At 43.9% G+C, this 23,276-nt stretch overlaps 1 protein-coding gene across 9 annotated transcripts in view; it reads right to left on the reverse strand.

Annotated features, from left to right (window-relative positions):
* The window catches only part of LOC137369878 (UDP-N-acetylglucosamine transporter TMEM241 homolog), a 207,712-nt gene that overhangs the window by 95,566 nt on the left and 88,870 nt on the right, over positions 1 to 23,276 (reverse strand). For 6 of the 9 annotated variants that reach the window (XR_010975033.1, XR_010975032.1, XR_010975035.1 and 3 more), the window contains 2 exons: positions 17,517 to 17,586; positions 7,982 to 8,075 (listed from right to left, as the gene is read on the reverse strand). Coding sequence is in view for 5 of the 9 variants with exons in the window: in XM_068031547.1 (XP_067887648.1) it covers positions 7,982 to 8,075; positions 17,517 to 17,586 (164 nt within the window). In the remaining 4 variants the exon portion in view is untranslated. Of the gene's footprint in view, positions 1 to 7,981; positions 8,076 to 8,271; positions 8,414 to 13,347; positions 13,421 to 17,516; positions 17,587 to 23,276 lie in introns of those variants that run through there. The other 3 variants (XR_010975034.1, XM_068031545.1, XM_068031546.1) reach the window with 2 other exon arrangements.

The raw sequence follows: 23,276 nt of genomic DNA on the forward strand, positions 1-23,276 counted from the left end.
ACAAGGTCGCTCATGGAAGACTGGTACAAAAGGTGAAGTGACACAGGATCAGAGGTGAGCTGGCAAGATGGATACAGAACTGGCTCAGTCATAGAAGACAGAGGGTAGCAGTGGAAGGGTGCCTTTCTGAATGGAGGGCTGTGACTAGTGGTGTTCTGCAGGGATCAGTGCTGGGACCTTTGCTGTTTTTTGTATATATAAATGATTTGGAGGAAAATGTATCTGGTCTGATTAGTAAGTTTGCGGATGACACAAAGGTTGGTGGAGTTGCGGATAGTGATGAGGATTGTTAGAGGATACAGCAGGAAAGGGATCGGTTGGAGACTTGGGCGGAGAAATGGCAGATGGAGTTTAATCCAGACAAATGTGAGGTAATGCATTTTGGAAGGTCTAATGCAGGTGGGAAGTATACAGTAAATGGCAGAACCCTTAGGAGTACTGACAGGCAGGGAGATCTGGGCGTACAGGTCCACAGGCCACTGAAAGTGGCAACGCAGGTGGATAAGGTAGTCAAGAAGGCATACGGCATGCTTGCCTTCATCAGTCGGGGCATAGAGTATAAAAATTGGCAAGTCATGCTGCAGCTGTACAGAACTTTAGTTAGGCCACACTTAGAATATTGCGTGCAATTCTGGTCGCCACACTACCAGAAGGACGTGGAGGCTTTGGAGAGGGTACAGAAGAGATTTACTAGGATGTTGCCTGGTCTGGAGGGCATTAGCTATGAGGAGAGGTTGTATAAACTCGGATTGTTTTCACTGGAACGACGGAGGTGGAGGGGCGACATGATAGAGGTTTACAAAGTTATGAGCGGCATGGACAGAGTGGATAGTCAGAAGCTTTTTCCCAGGGTGGAAGAGTCAGTTACTAGGGGACATAGGTTTAAGGTGCGAGGGGCAAAGTTTATAGGGGATGTGCGAGGCAAGTTCTTTACACAGAGGGTGGTGAGTGCCTGGAACTTGCTGCCGGGGAAGGTGGTGGAAGCAGGTACGATAGCGACGTTTAAGAGGCATCTTGACAAATACATGAATAGGATGGGAATAGAGGGATACGGTCCCCGGAAGTGCAGAAGGTTTTAGTTTCGGCAGGCATCAAGATCGGCGCAGGCTTGGAGGGCCGACTGGCCTGTTCCTGTGCTGTACTGTTCTTTGTTCTTTTGTAAGAATGGCAGCTCAACATCCCTGGATGTAGAGTTTTCAGGCGGGATAGAGAGGAGGATAAAAAAAAAGAGGGGTGTAGCATTATAAGTTAAGGAATCAATAACAGCTGTGAGGAGGGATGATATGCTAAATGAATCATCAAATTAGGCCATATGGGTGGAGCTCAGAAATAAAAAAGCGGCAGCCTCACTACTAGGAGTGTACTATCGACCCCCAAATAATGAGAGGAAGATAGAAAAACAAAAATGCAGGCAAATTTCTGAGTACAAATACTATAGGGCAATTATAGTTGGGGATTTCAACAACCCCAATATCAAGTGGGATACAAACAGTGTGAAGGGCACAGAGGGGAGAAAATTCTTGAACTGTGTTCAAGAGAATTTTTATAGCCAGCACGTAACAGGCCCAACGAGAAGCAGCACAATTCTAGATTTAGTCTTTGGTAATGAAGCTGGGCAAGTGAATGAAGTAACAGTGGGTGATATTTTGGAGATAGTGACCATAATAGTTAGTATTAGCATTAATATGGAAAAGGACAAAGATAAAACTGGAGTAAAAGTTCTAAATTGGGGGAAGGCAAATTTTACAAAACTGAGGGGTTATCTGGCGAAAGTGGACTGGATACAGCTACTTGAAGAAAAATATGTGGCAAACCAGTGGGAGGCATTCAAAAACGAGATACCATAGGCACAGTGTAGGCATCTCCCCACAAAGATAAAGGGTGGTACTACCAAATCTAGAGCCCTCTGGTTATCTAGAAGAATACAGGGTAAATTAAAGCAGAAAAAGAAAGCTTATGACGGTCACAATAATCTTAATACTTTAGAAAGCCTAGAGGAGTATAGAAAGTGCAGGGGTGAAGTTAAAAAGGAAATTAGAAAAGCAAAGAGAGGACATGAAAAATTATCAGCAGGTAAAACCAAGGAAAAGCCAAAGATGTTTTATCAGTACATTAAGAGCAAGAGGATAACTAAGGAAAGGGTGGGGCCTATCAGAGATGTACAAGGGAACTTATGCATGGATGCAGATGATGTGGGCAGGGTTCTTAATGAGTTTTTTGTCTCTGACTTCACAAAGGAGAGGGATAATGCAGACAATGTAGTTAAAGAGGAGTGTGAAATATTAGATATGATAAGCATAATGAGAGAGGAAGTACTAGGGGATCTGACATCCTTGAAAGTGGATAAATTGCCAGAGCCGGATGGATTGCATCCCAGGTTGTTAAAGGAAGCCAGGGAGGAAATAGCAGATGCGCTTAGGAGCATCTTCAAATCCTCACTGGATACAGGCGAGATGCCAGAGGATTGGAGGTTTGTGAACGTTGCACCATTGTTTAAAAATGGTGCGAGGGATAGGCCAGATAATTATAGGCCGGTCAGTCTGACCTCGGTGCTGGGTAAATTATTAGAATCAATTCTGAGAGATAGGATAAACTGCCACTTAGAAAGACATGGATTACTCAGGGATAGTCAGCATGAATTTGTTAAGGGAAGGTCATGTGTTACTAACAGAAGTAACAAGGAGGATTGATGAGAGTAATGTAGTGGATGTGGTCTACATTGATTTTACTAAGGCATTTGACAAGGTTCCACATGGCAGACTGGTCAGAAAAATAAAAGCCCATGGGATACAGGGAATGTGGCAGGTTGGATCCAAAATTGGCTCAGTGAGAGGAAACAAAGGGTAGTAGTTGATGGATGCTTTTGCGAATGGAAAGTAGTTTCCAGTGGTGTTCCACAAGGCTCAGTGTTGTTTGTCCCTTGCTGTTTGTGGTATATATTAATGATTGGGACTTAAATGTCGAAGGCATGATTCGGAAATGTGATGACACAAAAATTGGCCATGCAGTTGACAGTGAAGAAGATAGCTGTAGACTCCAGAATGATATCAATGGTTTGATTGAATGGACAGAAAAGTGGCAAATGAAATTCAGTCCAGAGAAGTGTGAGGAAATGCATTTGGGGAGGGCAAAGAAAGTGAGGGAATACACAATAAACGGGAGGATATTGAGAGTGGTAGAAGAAGTGAGACCTTGGAGTACATGTCCACAGGTCCCTGAAGGTGGCAGGACAGGTGGTGAAGAAGGCATATGGAAAGCTTTCCTTTATTGGCCAAGGTATTGAATTCAGAAGCAGGGATGTAATGCTGGAACTGTATAAAATGCTGGTTAGGCCACAGTTGGAGTATTGCATACAAAGCTGGTCACCACATTACAGGAAGGACATAATTGCTCTGGGGAGAGTACAGAGTAGATTTACAAGAATGTTGCCAGGGCTTGAAAGTTGCAGTTATGAGGAAAGATTGGATAGGCTAGGGTTGTTTTCCTTAGAACAGAGGAGGCTGAGGGGTGACTTAATTGAGTTGTACAAAATTATGAGGGGCCTAGATACTGTAGAGAGGAAAGACCTGTCAATTACCAGGGGGCACAGATTTAAGGTGATTGGTAGAAGGATTAGAGGGGACGTGAGGAAAAACGTTTTCACCCAGAGGGTGGTGGCTGTCTGGAATTCACTGCTCCGATCGGTGGTGGAGGCAGAAACACTCAACTCATTTAAAAGGTACCTGGACATGCACCTGAGGTGCTGTAACCTGTTAGGCTACGGACCAGGTGCTGGAAGGTGGGATTAGATTGGGCGGCTAGTTTTTCGGCCGGCGCAGACATGAGGCTGAATGGCCTCCTTCTGTGTCCTAATTTTTCTATGGTTCTATGACTGTATTGTCCTGGGCTGGCGACCGCTGCACTCCCACTTCCCCTCGCCTACATAGGCTCCACTCCCTGGCAAGGACAGAAGGCCTGAAGGTCATCTCCCTGGGGGTCTAGATGAAATTCTTCAAATATCTTTTAGATTACCAATCCAGATCAGGGTCCTGTCAGAGGCCCATTGCCAGGTTTCCTGGAACTCCATTTTTTTTTTTGCAGCTGTGCCTTAGAACCGAGCTTCCCGCCTAGGCACATCGCAAAGAAAAATATGCCCTTGTGTTTCTAAGCTGCTAATCTATCTTTTATTTTTTCTTTGTTGGGAATGCTGTGTATTTCCAGCTTTTAAACTTTTTATTTTAGTATTTGCCATATTTTCTATTTTGGAACTAGCATGATATTGGTCTTTCCTGAAGCCTAATGTTGTGTTACCGCAAATTAGATCACAACTAAGTTGGACTGTGAAAACTCCACTTGGATAAACTGTTCAGTACAGACTGCAGCGAAAGCTAACTCTAAAATACCCTCCAAGAAGACACAGAGGTGAAAGCTGAGTGACGAGAATGATGTAAGACTTAGTATTCAAGTTATGAGAAGGGACTTCAGGAGCTGAATCTCTTTCATTGCAGTTAAACCATCAAATGGATTTGAATATGATCCAGGGTTATCAGGGGTGATGTAAATGCAAGATTTCTTTTTAAAGGCATCAATTGACAGCATAAAGTTAAAGGACACTGGCTTTAAAAATCAACAAGTCATAAATGAAGAGGTTAAAATAAACTTTTCTTCCTGTACATTAATAGATATATGCAATATAATTCCACAAACTGCACCTTGGTTAATTAACCTCTTCTAAAAGGAGCTGGATAAATATTTGTCTGGGAATGGTCCAGTATGGACTTGATGAACTGAATGGCCTCCTTCTGTGCTGTAATAACTCTGACAGGTTATGGGAATAGATATTAACTGAGATGATCAAGTGCTCAGACTGTATTACACTTTGAAGACTTTCCTACCAATATATCACCACCATCATCACACCAAAATCTTGAAAGTTTGCAGATCTTGACTGGGAACCTTGTATGAAGAACAGGTCAGGGCTAAATACAAGCACTGCAATGTAAGTATGTGCTTATTGATCCTATGACTATACAACTCTACGTTGGTTTTGGTTTATTAGAAAAATTGAATGGAATAATATGAGCTTAAGCTTGGAATTCCTCTCAAATATCACAGCAGCAGAATACTTCACCCAGCTTTGCTCGTATATATTAATACTTCCAGAACACACTGCATCACAGGTTACTAACCTACATCTTGATTTATGTCAGTGTGTATGCTACAGTGGAAATTGAAAAGGGCTGAAATGAAAACAGAAGACTCTGGAAATGCTCAGCACAGTCAAACGAAATCTGTTATTTATTATACAAGATGGTTAAGAGCCTGTTCCAAGACTTTAGCTATAAGATTCAACTAGAATCATGAATCATAGGGCAAGGCATACATAAGGTTAACTGAACCCTCGCCATCACTGTGAAATACTCTGAGAGCTTATATTGTAATTCAGTGGGCATGGCCTGGGCCATTTTTGTTTTAAGTGGGTGTGCCACATTCTATCCTCCGTAAACTTGTTCATCCAAAACTTTGATGTCCATGTCTTCACTAGCGTCAAGTCCTGTTCCCCTATCAGCCCTGTGCTCGCTGACCTAATTGGTTCCCAGATAAACAACGTCTCGATTTTAAAATTCTCATCCTGGTTTACAAATCCCTCCATGGCCTTGCCCCTCCCTATCTCTGTAATCTCCTCCAGTCCCACAGCCCTCCAAGATACTTGTGCTCATCCTATTCTGCATCCCTGATTTAAAATCGCTCCACCAGTGGTGGCCGTACCTTCAGTTGCTTCGGCCATAGGTTCTGGAATACTCTGTCTGCACCTCTTCGCCTCACATTCCTCCTTTCCTCCTTTAAGACACTCCTTAAAACTGCGGCCAGGTTTTCAGTCATCTGACCCAATATCTCCCAATGTGGCTTGGTGTCATGCTTTGTTTTATAAAACTCCTGTGAAGCGCCTTGGGACGTTTTATTGCGTTAAATGCACTATAGACATGTAAGTTGTTGTTGTGCAGCAAATCTCTGTGCAACCTCAGGGCTGTTTCTGAGCAATGAAAAAGTTCACACAAGATTTTCTTCCTTTAGCACCCTCAAAAACTAACTACGGTTCTAAGTTTGCCTGCAGTTTTTGCTGGCTCTCAGCAGGGCAGTATCTGGTTCAAGATAGCAATGTGAAAAGATACAGACGGGTTTTTCCTCTTCATTTTCAAAGGTACAGTTACCTGTGTTTTGGCACAGCACAAGTATTTTGTATTGCTTTTGATGCAGACTGGCTCATTTTAATACAGAAGCATCTACTATGAAATCTTGCACTGATGAAGGCTGGTTTACTGGAAATTTATATGCTGTTTAACAGCTTTGCATAGTGTTACGACCAGGTGAGAAAGGGGTCTAGGGTTCCCTCTCAGCCTTCACCTGGTCTTACCGTAACAGGGTTTAATTCTAAACACACTGTGTTTTTAGCTCCCCCTTGGTGAATCCTTGTTCACCGCTTTCTAATTATAAGGCAAAGAAACCAGCACAAACAGGCTTTCTTAGGTTTAAAGAAGAAAGGTTGAAATTTATTAAACTTAAACTCTAATTCAGTTGACGCCTATGGATATACAACATGCCCATGCTAGCATGCATACGCGATACCCACATGCAAATAGAGACAGAAAAGAACAGAAGTAAAATAAAGTTGAAAAGTTTCAGGCATTATCTGAAGTGTTTTTGTTACGGTTCTTTGAGCTCATTGTAGAGTCCTTGATTGTAGGTAGATCTTGCTTATCGTTGGAGCCCAGTACTCTTCTTAAACCTTGTTCGCTGTAGGAGACTTTTCTCTCTTCGGGTTCATGTGTCTTCAGAGGCTTGTGAAAAAGAGATGGACGCAGACAGGAGAGATCTTCTCAGTCCAGGAGCAAATGGTCTTTGAGTTCAAACTCTCTGTGACCTGTTCAAAAGACCCTGGAATAGCCAGTTAGTCATACAATCCAGGACTGGTTAGACCAGCTGGTCGCATCACCTTAGCAGTCTCTGAAATGCTCCTCTTACACACAATACCTGGTGATCAAGGTCCATTGTGGGTTGAATGTGTCAGGGAATGGTCCTTTGTCCTTCCAAGCACTGTCTGTCAATATGCAAATGTCTTTCCAGCCACGGCTGATCTGTTTAACAAGTAATTTCCTTGCTCCAGCAACTGTTTAAAATCAATATTCATGATAAAATTAATGTGCCTCATTCTTGGCAGGTGGGGGCCTAGCATGACAATAGCTTCTCTTGGATAACAGGACAGTCCAAACCACAGACATCACCAAGGCCACTAATAACCAGATAACAAGTGAAGGCTTTGTATAGTTTATACCTCCTCCTCTCAGTCAAAATGATTTGACTATATCCATTCAACAGAGAAGCAGATTCACGCAGCAGGCAGGTCTGGGACTCAAAGAGCACAACTTGGTTTAAAGTCCAGTATTGTACAACGATTGTGTGCAAAGATGAAAGCCCATATGGAGAGAAAATTGGTGCATGGAAGAAAAAAAGTCACATATAGACTAAAACAGCATACAAGTTTCTAGTAAACCTGCCTTTTCTCAGTACAAGATTTCACAGTAAAGTTACTGTTACCTCATTGTTGATGCTAGTTCACGAGAACATAATGTTGACTTCTTATTCAGGAGACAATTTCTTCAGTTAATTAGTAAAATAAGATATTTTTCATTCAGTAAATGGCCATCAAACATAAGCAGACCTACCCTAAAACAGTTTGAATACAAGTTTGGCAAAGTGAGAACTGGATTATGGAGATAAGGATATGTAGATTCCCCAAAAATAGGAGGACAACTGTATAATGTTGAACGAAGGATACTTTAAAAAAAAAATGGTGGTATGGAAACTAGTCACGGACTGCACTGAATGGTTATTAAATAAGTTTGGTGTCAGATTTGAGAGGATATTCTGAGATGCGGTGTCAGGTTCAACTATTGATTAACACTGTGTTAAATAACAAAAATGCAGAGTTTCATTTCCATACCTTTGTTAACAGCATCCACATATCATACTGCACTGTTGATAGATAACTCTTCATCTTCACAGAGACCAGCATCAGGGACACCCCCAGAATTGCACTAAATAAAAAGATAAACAGTACTTACTGTATTAAAAATCCTTTCACTTTACACAGAATACTGGATGTGGCACAATACTAATCTTTTAGCGTAGAACACCTTATGCATTTGATGGCAAAAGAAACAAAACATTAAAAATTTTAGCCTCAGCTATGCTCAGTTGAATTAATACCAAATCTACTTAAACTGCCTTTGTGAGTTCTATCAATCACCTAATGGATGAAGCCGCTGCCCTGTATAGTACTGAGCTATACAAACCAAAAGGTAACAGGTTTGATTCCAGCTATTGGCAGAGTATTGAAGGCATTATCTGGAGCCCGACAATAGACCTAAGCATCCTGCATTAGGAAAAGAAATATCGGTTAGGATTCCCGGCCCCATCATTATCCAGCAATAAAGGTGGAAAACAAACATACATCTGTGGAGATCAAGTGTGGACATGATTGGGCTTAAGTCCGATGTCTTCCATGATCAAATAACCAGCCAACATTCCTAATTCAATTTCACATCAAGAATGGTCACTTTGGTGAGGTAACAGAACAAGTGGAACCAAAAGAGGTGAGAAAACTGGGATTAAAATTTTTTTTTTAATCCAGTAAAGATACAGCATCGGTTGTATGGTTCTGAGGAAATGTTTAGCAAACATTTCAGAAAGTCCAGATTTTAAAATGGCTCATGCAAAAATACTTACAATAACCTGTATGGGATGTACAAACATGCAAGAATTTTCACATGAAGCAGCTTTTTGGAACACAAAATTAGACATGCACTCCCTTAGGTTAAGATTACTAAAGAAGTGCTTATGCCAACAAGTGAAAACCTATGCTGCAGAATCCAGAAATAATTTGTTTGCCCTACACACTTATTTTCAGCACTTTCTAAATGAACATTGCTTTTGATTTTGTTTTGGATATGAAACTAAATACAGCAAAAATCTTAAAATTGTTTTAAAGTCTTTGCAGTGCAGATCACTTCACAATACCCCTTCATGGTCAGGTTGGAGCTGCAAGGAAACTTGTACTGGCCTCAAATTACAAAGAACAAAGAACAGTACAGCACAGGAACAGGCCATTCGGTCCTCCAAGCCTGCGCCGATCTTGATGACTGCCTAAACTAAAACCTTCTACACTTCCGGGGTCCGTATCCCTCTATTCCCATCCTATTCACGTATTTGTCAAGATGCCTCTTAAACGTCGCTATCGTACCTGTTTCCACCACCTCCCCCGGCAGCAAGTTCCAGGCACTCACCACCCTCTGTGTAAAGAACTTGCCTCGCACATCCCCTCTAAACTTTGCCCCTCGCACCTTAAACCTATGTCCCCTAGTAACTGACTCTTCCACCCTGGGAAAAAGCTTCTGACTATCCACTCTGACCATGCCGCTCATAACTTTGTAAACCTCTATCATGTTGCCCCTCCACCTCCGTCGTTCCAGTGAAAACAATCCAAGTTTATCCAACCTCTCCTCAAAGCTAATGCCCTCCAGACCAGGCAACATCCTGGTAAACCTCTTCTGTACCCTCTCCAAAGCCTCCATGTCCTTCTGGTAGCGTTGCAACCAGAATTGCACGCAATATTCTAAGTGTGGCCGAACTAAAGTTCTGTACAGCTGCAGCATGACTTGCCAATTTTTACACTCTATGTCCCGACCGATGAAGGCAAGCATGCCGTATGCCTTCTTCACTACCTTATCCACCTGCGTTGCCACTTTCAGTGACCTGTGGACCTGTACGCCCAGATCTCTCTGCCTGTCAATACTCCGAAGATTTCTGCCATTTACTGTATACTTCCCACCTGCATTAGACCTTCCAAAATGCATTACCTCACATTTGTCCGGATTAAACTCCATCTGCCATTTCTCCGCCCAAGTCTCCAACCAATCTATATCCTGCTATATCCTCTGACAATCCTCATCACTATCCGCAACTCCACCAACCTTTGTGTCGTCCGCAAACTTACAAATCAGACCAGCTACATTTTTCTCCAAATCATTTATATACACTACAAAAAGCAAAGGTCCCAGCACTGATCCCTGCGGAACACCACAAGTCACATCCCTCCATTCAGAAAAGCACCCATCCACTGATACCCTCTGTCTTCTATGACAGAGTCAGTTCTATATCCATCTTGCCAGCTCACCTCTGATCCCGTGTGACTTCACCTTTTGTACCAGTCTGCCATGAGGGATCTTGTCAAAGGCTTTACTGAAGTCCATATAGATAACACCCACTGCCCTTCCTTCATCAATCAGCTTCGTCACTTCCTCAAAAAACTCAATCAAATTAGTGAGACACGACCTCCCCTTCACAAAACCATGCTGCCTCTCGCTAATAAGTTTGTTTGTTTCCAAATGGGAGTAAATCCTGTCCCGAAGAATCCTCTCTAATAATTTCCCTACCACTGACGTAAGGCTCACCGGCCTACAATTTCCTGGATTATCCTTGCTACCCTACTTAAACAAAGGAACAACATTGGCTATTCTCCAGTCCTCTGGGACCTCACCTGTAGCCAATGAGGATGCAAAGATTTCTGTCAAGGCCCCAGCAATTTCCTCCCTTGCCTCCCTCGGTATTCTGGGGTAGATCCCATCAGGCCCTGGGGACTTATCTACCTTAACGCTTTGCAAGACACCCAACACCTCCTCCTTTTCGATAATGAGATGACTGAGACTATCTACGCTCCCTTCCCTAGGCTCATCGTCCACCAAGTCCTTCTTTGGTGAATACTGATGCAAAGTACTCATTTAGTACCTTGCCCATTTCCTCTGGCTCCACACATAGATTCCCTTCTCTGTCCTTGAGTGGGCCAACCCTTTCCCTAGTTACCTTCTTGCGGTTTATATACGTATAAAAAGCCTTGGGATTTTCCTTAATCCTGTTTGCCAATGACCTTTCATGACCCCTTTTAGCCCTCCTGACTCCTTGCTTAAGTTCCTTCCTACTGTCTTTATATTCCTCAAGGGATTCGTCTGTTCCTAGCCTTCCAGCCCTTACAAATGCTTCCTTTTTCTTTTTGACTCGACTCACAATATCCCGCATTATCCAAGCTTCCCGAAACTTGCCAAACTTATCCTTCTTCCTCACCGGAACATGCTGGTCCTGGGTTCTAATCAACTGACATTTGAAAGACTCCCACATGTCAGATGTTGATTTACCCTCAAACAGCCGCCCCCAATCCAAATTCTTCAGTTCCTGCCTAATATTGTTATAATTAGCCTTCCCCCAATTTAACACCTTCACCCGAGGACTACTCTTATCCTTATCCACAAGTACCTTAAAACTCATGGAATTATGGTCACTGTTCCAGAAATGCTCCACTACTGGAACTTCGACCACCTGGCCGGGCTCATTCCCCAATATCAGGTCCAGAATGGCCCCATCCCTAGTTGGACTATCTACATATTGTTTCAAGAAGCCCTCCTGGATGCTCCTTACAAATTCTGCCCCATCCAAGCCCCCAGCACTCAGTGAGTCCCAGTCAATATGGGGGAAGTTAAAATCACCCACCACTACAACCCTGTTACCTTTACATCTTTCCAAAATCTGTCGACATATCTGCTCCTCTACCTCCCGCTGGCTGTTGGGAAGCCTGTAGAAAACCCCCAACATCGTGACTGCACCCTTCCTATTCCTGAGCTCCACCCATATTGCCTCGCTGCACGACCCCTCTGAGGTGTCCTCCCGCAGTACAGCTGTGATATTCTCCTTAACAAGTAATGCAACTCCCGCACCCCTTTTACATCCCCCTCTATCCCGCCTGAAGCTTCTAAATCCTGGAACATTTAGCTGCCAATCTTGTCCTTCCCTCAACCAAGTCTCTGTAATAGCAACAACATCACAGTTCCAAGTACTAATCCAAGCGCTAAGTTCATCTGCCTTACCTGTTATACTTCTCGCTTTGAAACAAATGCACTTCAGACCACCAGTCCCGCTGTGCTCTGCAACATCTCCCTGCTTGCTCTTCCTCTTAGTCTTACTGGCCTTATTTACTAGCTCCCCCTCATTTATTTCACTTGCTGTCCTACTGCTCTGGTTCCCACCCCCCTGCCACACTAGTTTAAACCCTCCCGAGTGACGCTTGCAAACCTCGCAGCCAGGATATTTGTGCCCCTCCAGTTTAGATGCAACCCGTCCTTCTTGTACAGGTCCCATCTGTCCCTGAAGAGATCCCAATGATCCAGATATCTGAAACCCTCCCTCCTGCACCAGCTGTTCAGCCACGTGTTTAGCTGCACTATCTTCCTATTTCTCGCCTCACTGGCACGTGGCACAGGGAGTAATCCCGTGATTATAACCCTAGAGGTCCTGTCTTTTAACTTTCTACCTAACTCCCTAAACTCCCCCTGCAGGACCTCGTCACGCTTCCTGCCTATGTCATTGGTACCGATGTGTACCACAACCTCTGGCTGTTCACGCTCCCCCTTCAGAATGCCCCCTCTCCGTTCAGAGACATCCTTGACCCTGGCACCAGGGAGGCAACATACCATCCTGGAGTCCACAGAAGCGCCTATCTGTGCCCCTGATTATCGAGTCCCCTATAACTATTGCTCTTCTGCGCTTTGTCCCTCCCTGAACAACAGTGCCAGCCGTGGTGCCACTGCTCTGGCTGCTGCTGTTTTCCCCTGATAGGCCATCCCCCCCAACAGTATCCAAAACGGTATACTTGTTAGAGAGGGGGATAGCCACAGGGGATTCCTGCACTGACTGCCTGCCCCTTCTAGCGGTCACCCATCTATCTGCCTGCACCTTGGGTGTAACCACTTCTTTAAAACTCCTGTCTATGACGCTTTCTGCCACCTGCATGCCCCTAAGTGCATCCAGTTGTCGCTCCAACCGATCCATGCAGTCTGTAAGGAGCTGCAACTGGGTACACTTCCTGCAGACATTGTCGTCCGGAACGCTGGAAGCGTCACGGACCTCCCACATCTCACAGGTGAAGCACTTCACCCTCTAACTGACATTTCTAGCACTAATTAATAAATTAATTTAAGATAAATAAATACTTATTAAATCCTTACTAAATTGTTATAATAACTATATGGTCCCTAGTGCTAGATTCCTACTATAAATATTAAATGTTAACTAAATACAGTAATCTTCTCCCTCTAGTTTAGTTACTCTACTTATTAATTCGTTAATTAGGGTTTTAATCAATTTTTTTATCAATGTTTTATTTTCAAATTCAGTAAAAAAATTCCCTACCAGCCAATCAGGTCACAGCTTTCTTGTGATGTCACTTTGTTTTATTACCAGAGGTAAGTTTTTTATACTTACCGGTCCGGAACTCCACCCTCCGAGTCTTCCCCCAGTCAGCTGTGCTCTTTGGAAGCTCTCGGCTCCCCTCACTCTGAGGACAGGTAGAAAATGAAAGGAGCTCCTCACTCCCTCCTTACCAAACTTTCTCAGTTACCAAACTTCCACTGTAGCACACTAATGCAATCCAAGTCAGCACTCCAGTGCAAACAAACAAATTAGCCAAGCATGTCCACATAGCATTCACTGCATTACTCTTTGGCTTGAGTGCACATTCTCACTGAAGCTCTGCCCCTTTGCTGTACTGACTGAGGACTGGGTGAGTATGCGTTAATCACAGTTTCCTTGCACTAAGACAGACAGACTTGTATTTACATAGCACCTTTCCCAACCTTAGGATGCCCCAAAGCACTTTACAGCCAATGATGTACTTTTTTAGTATAGTCATTGTTGTAATGTAGTAAACATGGCAGCCGATTTGCAGACAGCAAGCTCCCACGTACAGCAATGTGAATAATCAGATAATCTGCTTTTAGTGATGTTGATTGAGGGATAGATATTGTCCAAGACATTGGGAATAACATCCCTGCTCTTCTTTTAAATAGTGCCATGGGATGTTACATCCACCTGTGGGGGCAGGCAGGGCATCAGCTTAATTTTGCAGCCGGCACCTCAGACAGTGCAGCACTCTCTCAGTACTGCACTGGAATGTCAGCCTAGATTTTGTACTCAAGTTTCTGGAGTGGGACTTGAACCCACAACCTTCTGACTCAGAAGAGAGGGCTACCGATGGAGCCATGACTGACTAAACACTACTAACTTGACATACAAGGAAATGGAGAGTCTTTGTTCTGGAAATGATGGGCATGAGCCCACTGAATGGGCTAATTCAACATTTCTACAGGGCTTTCAGTCAAGGACATTTTTAACTGGAGCCAAGAATCGACTTCCAGGCTCCAGTTTATCGACCTGACTATTCTCATTAGATATGAGTAAATACTTGCACCATCACTTTTACTTAAATTTACGGAGTATGGATAAATTCTCCCTTTGGCCTTGATAAAAGATGACATGTGACAAATTTCATTTGGGAAGTCATTTAAAAAAACATTTGTAAAACAGTCCTTTATAAAATACAATTTCTGTCTGGCTTTCAACGGCAGCATAATGAAAACAGTGCAGTGGAAGTCTGCTATGTTAAAGAAACATTTAAATAAAAAGGTTGGTTACTGCCAGAAATAAAGTAAATCTTTTCAAGGGTACTCTTAAGGAAAGAAAAGCACTCAAGTATTGTTGAGCCAGTTAATGTTATTGAGGAGTATTTCCTTTCAGCAAAACTCAGCTACCAAAACAGGAAGTGAGAAATGGCAAGAGAGCAGAGTTCTGCCACCATTTCTTGACAGTGTGCTTCACATTGTGCTTCACCCTGTGTTTGAAATGCAAGTCATTCTCAAATTAATTTGGCCAATGCTTCCAGATGTTTCTCACCACAGGTTTTGGGACTCAGTTGTTGCAAATAAATGAAGGATGTGTGTTTTGGACACTAGACTGAGACAGTGCAAGTGTTCCAGCTCTTCTCTTCCTTTCTTTAGCTCCCACAACACCATGCATCCATAACTTTATGAGGCTGCCAGCCAAACAGGTAGGACTCCAAAGATTTAATTTAATTTAAATTTTTAACCATGTGCCTGTTTTTCATGTAGTCAGACCTGCTCATTATTCCGCTATTAACACTCTCTCTGGACTAATGCTTTGTCTTTAACCACAAGCATTAGCAAACTCTTCGCCTTTGTCCAAGGACAGCTTTGATATTTAATCTCTCCTGCCCTCTGCCCTATCATGCACCTTCCCTTTTGTTCTCTTCCCCACCATCCCCTCGCCCCACCCCTTCACTTGCTTAAAACTTAATTCTTTTCTAACCTTTGCCAGTTCTGATGAAAGGTCACAGACCCGAAATGTTAACTCTGCTTCTCTCTCCACAGATACTGCCAGACCTGCTGAGCTTTTGGTTTTTATTTCAGATTTTCAGTATCTGCAGTATTTTGCTTTTATTTTAAGGTTAAGAGGAGATTTGATAGGTGTGTTTAAAATCATGAACGGCTTTGATAGAGCAAATAAGGAGAACTGTTTCCAATGGCAGAAGGGTCAGTAACCAGAGGATTTAAGGCCATTTGCAAAAGAAATGAAGAAACTTTTTTTTAAACGCACAGAATCGTTGTGATCTGGAATGGGCTACCTGAATTGTGCTGGAAGCAGATTCAATAGTAACTCTCAAAAGGGAATTGGATAAATATTTGAAGGGGAAAAAATTACAGGGCTATGGGGAAAGAGCAGGGGAATGAGATTAATTGCATAACTCAACCAAAGAACTGGCACATATAGAATGGGTCGAATAGCCTCTATCCATGCTGTATGAAAATAAGTACTATGTTTTAATATGTGGAGAGAAAACAGGAGACACCGCAGTGCCTGCTGACCAACTGCTGTATCTGCTGGTAAGAAAAGTAAAAACCCATGGGATACAGGGGAATGTGACAAGTTGGAACAAAATTGGCTCAGTGACAGGAAACAAAGGGTATTAGTCGACAGATGTTTTTGTGAATGGAAAGTGGTTTCAAGTGGTGTTCCACAGGGCTCAGTGTTGGGTTCCTTGCGGTATATATTAATGAGTTGGACTTAAAATGTGAGAGGCACGATTGGGAAATTTTCAATGAAATAAAAATTGGCCGTGCAGTTGATAGTGAAGAGGATAGCTGTAGACTCCAGAATGATATCAATGGTTTGGTTGAGTGGGTGGAAAAGTGGCAAATTGAATTCAATCCAGAGAAGTGTGAGGTAATGCATTTGGGGTGGACAAATAAAGCGATGGAATGCACAATAAACGGAAGGATATTGAGAGGGTAAGAGGAACTAAGAGACTTTGGAGTGCATGTCCACAGGTCCTTGAAGATGGCAGGACAGGTAGATAGAGTTGTGAGGAAGACATATGGAATGCTTTCCTATATTGGCTGAGGTATAGAATACAAAAGCAGGGATGTAATGCTGGAACTGTATAAAACGCTGGTTAGGCCACAGTTGGAGTATTGCGTACAGTTCTGGTCACCACGTTACAGGAAGGACATAATTGCTCTGGAGAGAGTACAGAGGAGATTTACAAGAATGTTGCCAGGGCTTGAAAGTTGCAGCTATGAGGAAAGATTGGATAGGCTAGGGTTGTTTTCCTTAGAACAGAGGAGGCTGAGGGGTGACTTAATTGAGGTGCACAAAATTATGAGGGGCCTAGATAGAGTAGACAGGAAGGACCCGTTTCCCCTAGCGGAGAGGTCAATTACCAGGGGGCACAGATTTAAGGTGATTGGTAGAAGGATTAGAGCGGACATGAGGAAAAACTTTTTCATCCAGAGGGTGGTGGGTGTCTGGAATTCACTGCCCGGATCGGTAGTGGAGGCAGAAACACTCAATTCATTTAAAAGGTACCTGGACCTGCACCTGAAGTGTAATCTGCAAGGCTACGGACCAGATGGTGGAAGGTGGAATTAGAATGGGTGGCTCGTCTTTTCAGCCGGCGCAGAGACAATGGGCTGAATGGTCTCTTTCTGTGTCGTAACCTTTCTATGGTTCTATAGCCGTCACACACACGATCAAAAATGGAAGTAACGATCAGTATTGCAGATTTGTGCTCACTGGCAGCTTGACTGCATTCCTTACATGACTTGGGATACAGTTCCCGCACTTCGAGTTGTATATCATTTTATCAGTTGATTTGGAGGGAGTTCAGAAGTCCACTGAGCCTGTTTTCTTAAAATCAGAAATAATCCAAGTTTGTTGAAAAGGATTTCACACAGATTTACTATACATGGAAAGTGAAAGTAAACTCCTCAGAACGATGGGCCAAATGGCCTCTTCGGTGCTGTATCAATTTGTTTTATGGGGAAGGAGAAACACTTTTTTTCAATATATCAATATAATAGAGAAAGGGCCAGAATTAAAACATTAGTAATAATTTTCATAAACTCCACAGTGCATTGTTCAAAGAAAACACAAAAGCAATACGTTTTAGGTCCCCATCTACAAAAGGAGGGGTCCACCTTTGATCACCGATTGGGTTGTTGCATATGGAAACAACAGCTTATTTGTGAAAAAACCAACATGCCAACGTTTGCAGGGGAAGATAACAGATTGTGTATTACCTTGCACAACAGCTACTGTGAAATCGGTAAGAGGAGAGGAATGGAAATGCCAAAGCACCAAATGCATCACCTGAGAGCAAAAAGCAAAACTTTGTGAAAACGGTGTGTAGATGTTCAAGTCTTTATATTCAATATTACTATTATATAATGAGCTTATAACATGAGACAAGAGTTTACTGCTGCAGTACAACAAAAAGATTATTTTCTTCGATCCTTAAAAAATGCACAATTGAAATAAATCACTGGAAGCATTCTAGATAAGGCATTTATTTCTGCTATCGTGCAGCACAAAACTGAACGTTCAAAATGTAGAATGTGGGTATTATGGAGAAACAAGTGAAGAACAGAACCATAAAAGGGAGCTTTTATGACGTTGCGCTCTTCTTCCGCCGCCTCCGCCTCCGGGCTCACATCTTTGACCAGGATTCCTCCCCCCGATCAGGTGACCCATTCATCCACCTCCAGCATTCTCCCTCTACCTGGACCCCTCCCCCTGGCCTCTTACCTGCTCTTGATCTTTTCACTGAAAACTGTCGGCGAGACATTGGTCATCTCAATTTCTCTGCCCCCCTCACTCACTCTAACCTGTCTCCCTCTGAACCCGAGGCACTCCGCTCTCTCAGGTCTAACCCCGACATGGTCATCAAACCTGCAGACAAGGGTGGTGCTGTTGTTGTCTGGCGTACTGACCTCTACCTTGCAGAGGCTCAGTGCCAACTCTCAGACACTGCTTCCTACCTCCCTCTGGACCATGACCCCACCATCGAACATCAAGCTACTGTCCACAGGACTGTCACTAATCTCATCTCTTCTGGAGATCTTCCGTCGACAGCTTCCAACCTCATAGCCCCGCAACCCCGGACAGCCCGCTTCTACCTCCGTCCCAAAATCCACAAACAGGACTGTCCCGGCAGACCCATTGTGTCAGCCTGCTCCTGCTCCACTGAACTTATTTCTTCCTATCTAGACTCTATCTTTTCTCCGCTGGTCCAGTCTCTTCCCACCTACGTCTGTGACTCTTCTGACGCCCTAAGTCATTTTGACAATTTCCGGTTTCCTGGCCCCAACAGCCTCCTCTTCACTATGGACGTCCAATCTCTCTACACCTCCATCCCCACCCCAGGACAGTTTGAGGGCTCTCCGCTTCTTCCTTGAACAGAGGCCCAACCAGTCCCCATCCACCACCACCCTCCTCCGCCTGGCTGAACTTGTTCTCACATTGAACAACTTCTCCTTCAACCCACTCACCTCCTTCAAGTAAAAGGTGTTGCTATGGGTACCTGCATGGGTCCTAGTTATGCCTGTCTTTTTGTGGGATATGTCGAACATTCCTTGTTCCAGTTCTACTTAGGCCCCCTCCCCCAACTCTTTTTCCGGTACATTGATGACTGTATCGGTGCCGTTCCCTGCTCCCGCCCCGAACCGGAAAACTTTACCAACTTTGCTTCTAATTTCCACCCTTCTCTTACCTTTACATGGTCCATCTCCGACACTTCCCTTCCCTTCCTCGACTTCTCTGTCTCCATCTCTGGGGATAGGCTGTCTACCAATATCCATTATAAACCCACCGACTTCCACAGCTACCTTGACTACACTTCTTCACACCCTGCCTTCTGTAAGGACTCCATTCCATTCTCCCAGTTTCTCTGTTTCCGACGCATCTACTCTGCTGATGCTACCTTCTACGACAGCGCTTCTGATATGTCTTCCTTTTTCCTCAACCAAGGATTCCCCCCCACTGTGGTTGACAGGGCCCTCAACTGTGGTTGGCCCATTTCCCGCACCTCTACCCTCACTCCTTCCACCCAGAACCGTGACAGGGTTCCCCTTGTCCTCACTTTCCACCCCATCAGCCTCCATATCCAAATGGCCACCCTCCGCCATCTCCAGCATGATGCCACTACCAAACGCATTTTCCCCTCCCTTCCCCTGTCAGCATTCCGAAGGGATTGTTCCCTCCGTGACACCCTGGTCCACTCTTCCATTACCCTCACCATCTCATACCCTTCCCATGGCACCTTCCCCTGCAATCGCAGGAGGTGTAATACCTGCCCATTTACCTCCTCTCACCTCACTATCCCAGGTCCCAAACACTGCTTTCAGGTGAAGCAGCGATTTACTTGTACTTCTTTCAATGTAGTATACTGTATTCACTGCTCACAATGTGGTCTCCTCTACATTGGGGAGACCAAACGCAGACTGGGTGACCGCTTTGCGAAACACGTCCTCTCAGTCCGCAAGCAGGACCCTGAGCTTCCGGTTGTTTGCCATTTCAACACACCCCCCTGCTCACACCTCTGTCCTGGGATTGCTGCAGTGTTCCAGTGAACATCAATGCAAGCTCGAGGAACAGCATCTCATTTACCGATTACACACACCACAGCCTGCCGGACTGAACATTGAGTTTAATAATTTCAGAGCATGACGGGCCCCCCATTTTACTTTTATTTTTAGTTATTTTTTTCTTTTTCCTTTTTAAAATTTTTTTGTGTTTATTTTATTTTATTTCATCTTAGTTTGTTCAGTTTACTTACCCACTGTTTTTTTTCATGTTTGTACTTGCGGCTGTTCAATTTTCAGTCCGTTAACACCCTTTCTGTACTAATGCTTTGTCTTTCAACACACCATTAACATATCTTTGCTCCATGACCTTCTGGTCAGCTATTCTGTGACCTTGTCCTATCTACACCTTCTCTTTTGTTATCTCTTGCCCCACCCCCACTTTACTTGCTTATAACCTTTTACATTTCTAATATTTGCCAGTTCTGAAGAAGGGTCACTGACCTGAAACGTTAACTCTGCTTCTCTCTCCACAGATGCTGCCAGACCTGCTGAGTATTTCCAGCATTTCTTGTTTTTATTTCATAAAAGGGAGCTACTGCTGTTTGTCTGATATTGTTGTAATTTTTACATGTCCTGGGGATGAATCAAAATTTAAACTGGAGCAAGAAACTGTCAGGGCTCAGAATTTCTAGGTGTGGGGAGTTCTCCAGATCTCCTAGTGTAACATTGGTAGAAACCCTGGAGAAATGATGTAAACTGCTGTTTTCTTCACAGGTTCTTCCAAGACCCTGCTTGCGACTCTTCCAAAAATTTTAGGCATATCGCCTACATCGAGAATGAAATACCTATCCTTCTTTCATCTAATGTTATCAACAAACACTCAGTCTGAAATTACGCATGTTGGGTGTAGTGAAGACGCCCTATAGAGTGAATTTCAGAACATCCCTCTGCTACATGAATATAATTATTCTACTATCGAGGAACTTTCGATATGGATTGAGTTCTCAATTACTGCCAGATTACAGAAGGGTTTGCAAGTGAACTTGCACCCACTTTAATTGGAACAAAGATTGCCCCGGGGTGGGGTGGGGGGGGGGGGGGGTAAAGTTTTTGTTGTGGAGAACTTACACTATTTATCCAATGTGAAATTATGGTCTACGTTTCTGCAAAAACTCATTTTCATGTCGCCAAATGCAAGGTGCCACATGAACCAGGGCAACGGAACAGTGTGAACAGGCGTGATCAACAAGCACTGGGAACATAGCCAATTGGGCCTGGGGAGGGGTTATCTAAAACCTGTCTGAAAATCTTAACCTACAGAGTGAGGCTTAAAAGAAAAAAGGGCAAGAACTCACTCCTCTCTAGCTGGTGCAAAATGTCATGTGGCCTGTCTTACTTGATTGATTTAATGCATAGCAGTAATGAGTGATTTCAATCTGATGTACAAATTGATTTAAGGAACTGTATGGACATATAGATTTTAAATTAATAATGAAAAGTTTTAAGAGAAGTGAGAGATTACAATCTGAGTAGTATGCAAATTTATGCTAAAAATTGCATCCATCTAATAAATTTAAATTAATAAATGCAAAGTTTTAAGAGCAGTGAGGAGCTCATTGACTCCATCACCACCAAGATTGGGACCATTTGTTCAGCTGCCTCCACTGCTTCCCTCTTCTCCAAGCCCACCAGACCAAACCTCCTCTAAGGTTCCCCTTTGCCCGAGGACTGATCTCTCAGCTTTCTCTAGTTTATCTCTCATCTCCCCTCATGCTCTCTCCGTGGTTATGTTGTCCATGAGACTCACCTCCGGCTCACTCACCCCTATTCTCACTAAATTGCTGATCAAATCTGGCTGCCATGTCAGCTGATATTGTTAACTGTTCTCTCTCTTCAGGGGCTGTCCCTCTCTCCTTTAAATCTGCTGCAATCACCCTTCTCTTCTCAAAAAACCAACACTTGGCCCCTCCACCCTTGCAAACTATAACCTCAACTCCAATCTCACTTTCCTCTCCAAAGTCCATGAATGTGAGGTCACCTCCCAAATCCACGCCCATCTTTCCTGGAACCCCAAGCTTGTATCCCCCCCCTCCAGTCAGGTTTCTGCCCCTGGCACAGCACCAAAACGTCTCTGATCAAAGTTAAAAATGACATCCTATGTAACTGCGACAAAGGGGAACGATCTGTCCTCACCCTCTCGACTTGTCTACTACCTTTGACACGGTTGACCACAGCTCCTCCTCCAAAGCCTCTCCACTGTCATAGAGCTGGATTGAACTGCACATGTCTGGTTCCATTCTTCTCTATTCAGTTATTGCCAGAGAATAACAAAGAACAAAGAACAGTACAGCACAGGAACAGGCCATTCGGCCCTCCAAGCTCCTGGATGAGGAAATGGAAGTGGAAGGCTGGGTTAGTAAGTTTACCGATGACACAAAGGTTGCTGGAGTTGTGGATAGTGTGGAAGGCTGTTGTCGGTTGCAACGGGACATTGACAGGATGCAGAGCTGGGCTGAGAAGTGGCAGATGGAGTTCAACCTGGAAAAGTGTGAAGTGATTCATTTTGGAAGGTCGAATTTGAATGCAGAATACAGGCTTAAAGACCGGATTCTTGGCAGTGTGGAGGAACAGAGGGATCTTGGGGTCCACGTCCATAAATCCCTCAAAGTTGCCACCCAAGTTGATAGGGTTGTCATCCAAGGTTCCTTCACCCTACCATCCCTTCCTTGCCTCATCGGGACAAACCTATCCAGCAGTCGCCGGGGACTTAACTGTCCTCATATCATTCAAAATTTCCAGCACATCCTCCCTCTTAACCTCAACCTGTTGGAGCATTTCAGCCTGTTCCACGCTGTCCTCACAAACGACCAGGTCCCTCTCACTAGTGAATACTGAAGCAAAGTATTCATTTAGGACCTCCCCTACCTCCTCCGACTCCAGGCACAAGTTCCCTCCACTATCCCTGATCGGTCCTACCCTCACTCTGGCCATCCTCTTGTTCCTCACATAAGTGTAGAACGCCTTGGGATTTTCCTTAATCCTACCCGCCAAGACTTTTTCATGTCCCTTTCTAGCTCTCCTAAGTCCATTCTTCAGTTCCTTCCTGGCTACCTTGTAACCCTCTAGAGCCCTGTCTGATCCTTGCTTCCTCAACCTTAAGTAAGCTTCCTTCTTCTTCTTGACTAGCTGTTCCACATCTCTTGTCATCCAAGGTTCCTTCACCCTACCATCCCTTGCCTGCCTCATCGGGACAAACCTATCCAGCAGTCGCAGCAAGTGCTCCCTAAACAACCTCCACATTTCTGTCGTGCATTTCCCTGAGAACATCTGTTCCCAATTTAAGCTCCTCAGTTCCTGCCTAATAGCATTGTAATTTCCCCTCCCCCAATTAAATATTTTCCCATCCCGTCTGCTTCTATCCCTCTCCATGACTATAGTAAAGGTCAGGGAGTTGTGATCACGATCACCGAAATGCTC

This window comes from Heterodontus francisci, chromosome 5 (genome assembly GCF_036365525.1).
Source record: "Heterodontus francisci isolate sHetFra1 chromosome 5, sHetFra1.hap1, whole genome shotgun sequence".
NCBI lineage: Eukaryota > Metazoa > Chordata > Chondrichthyes > Heterodontiformes > Heterodontidae > Heterodontus > Heterodontus francisci.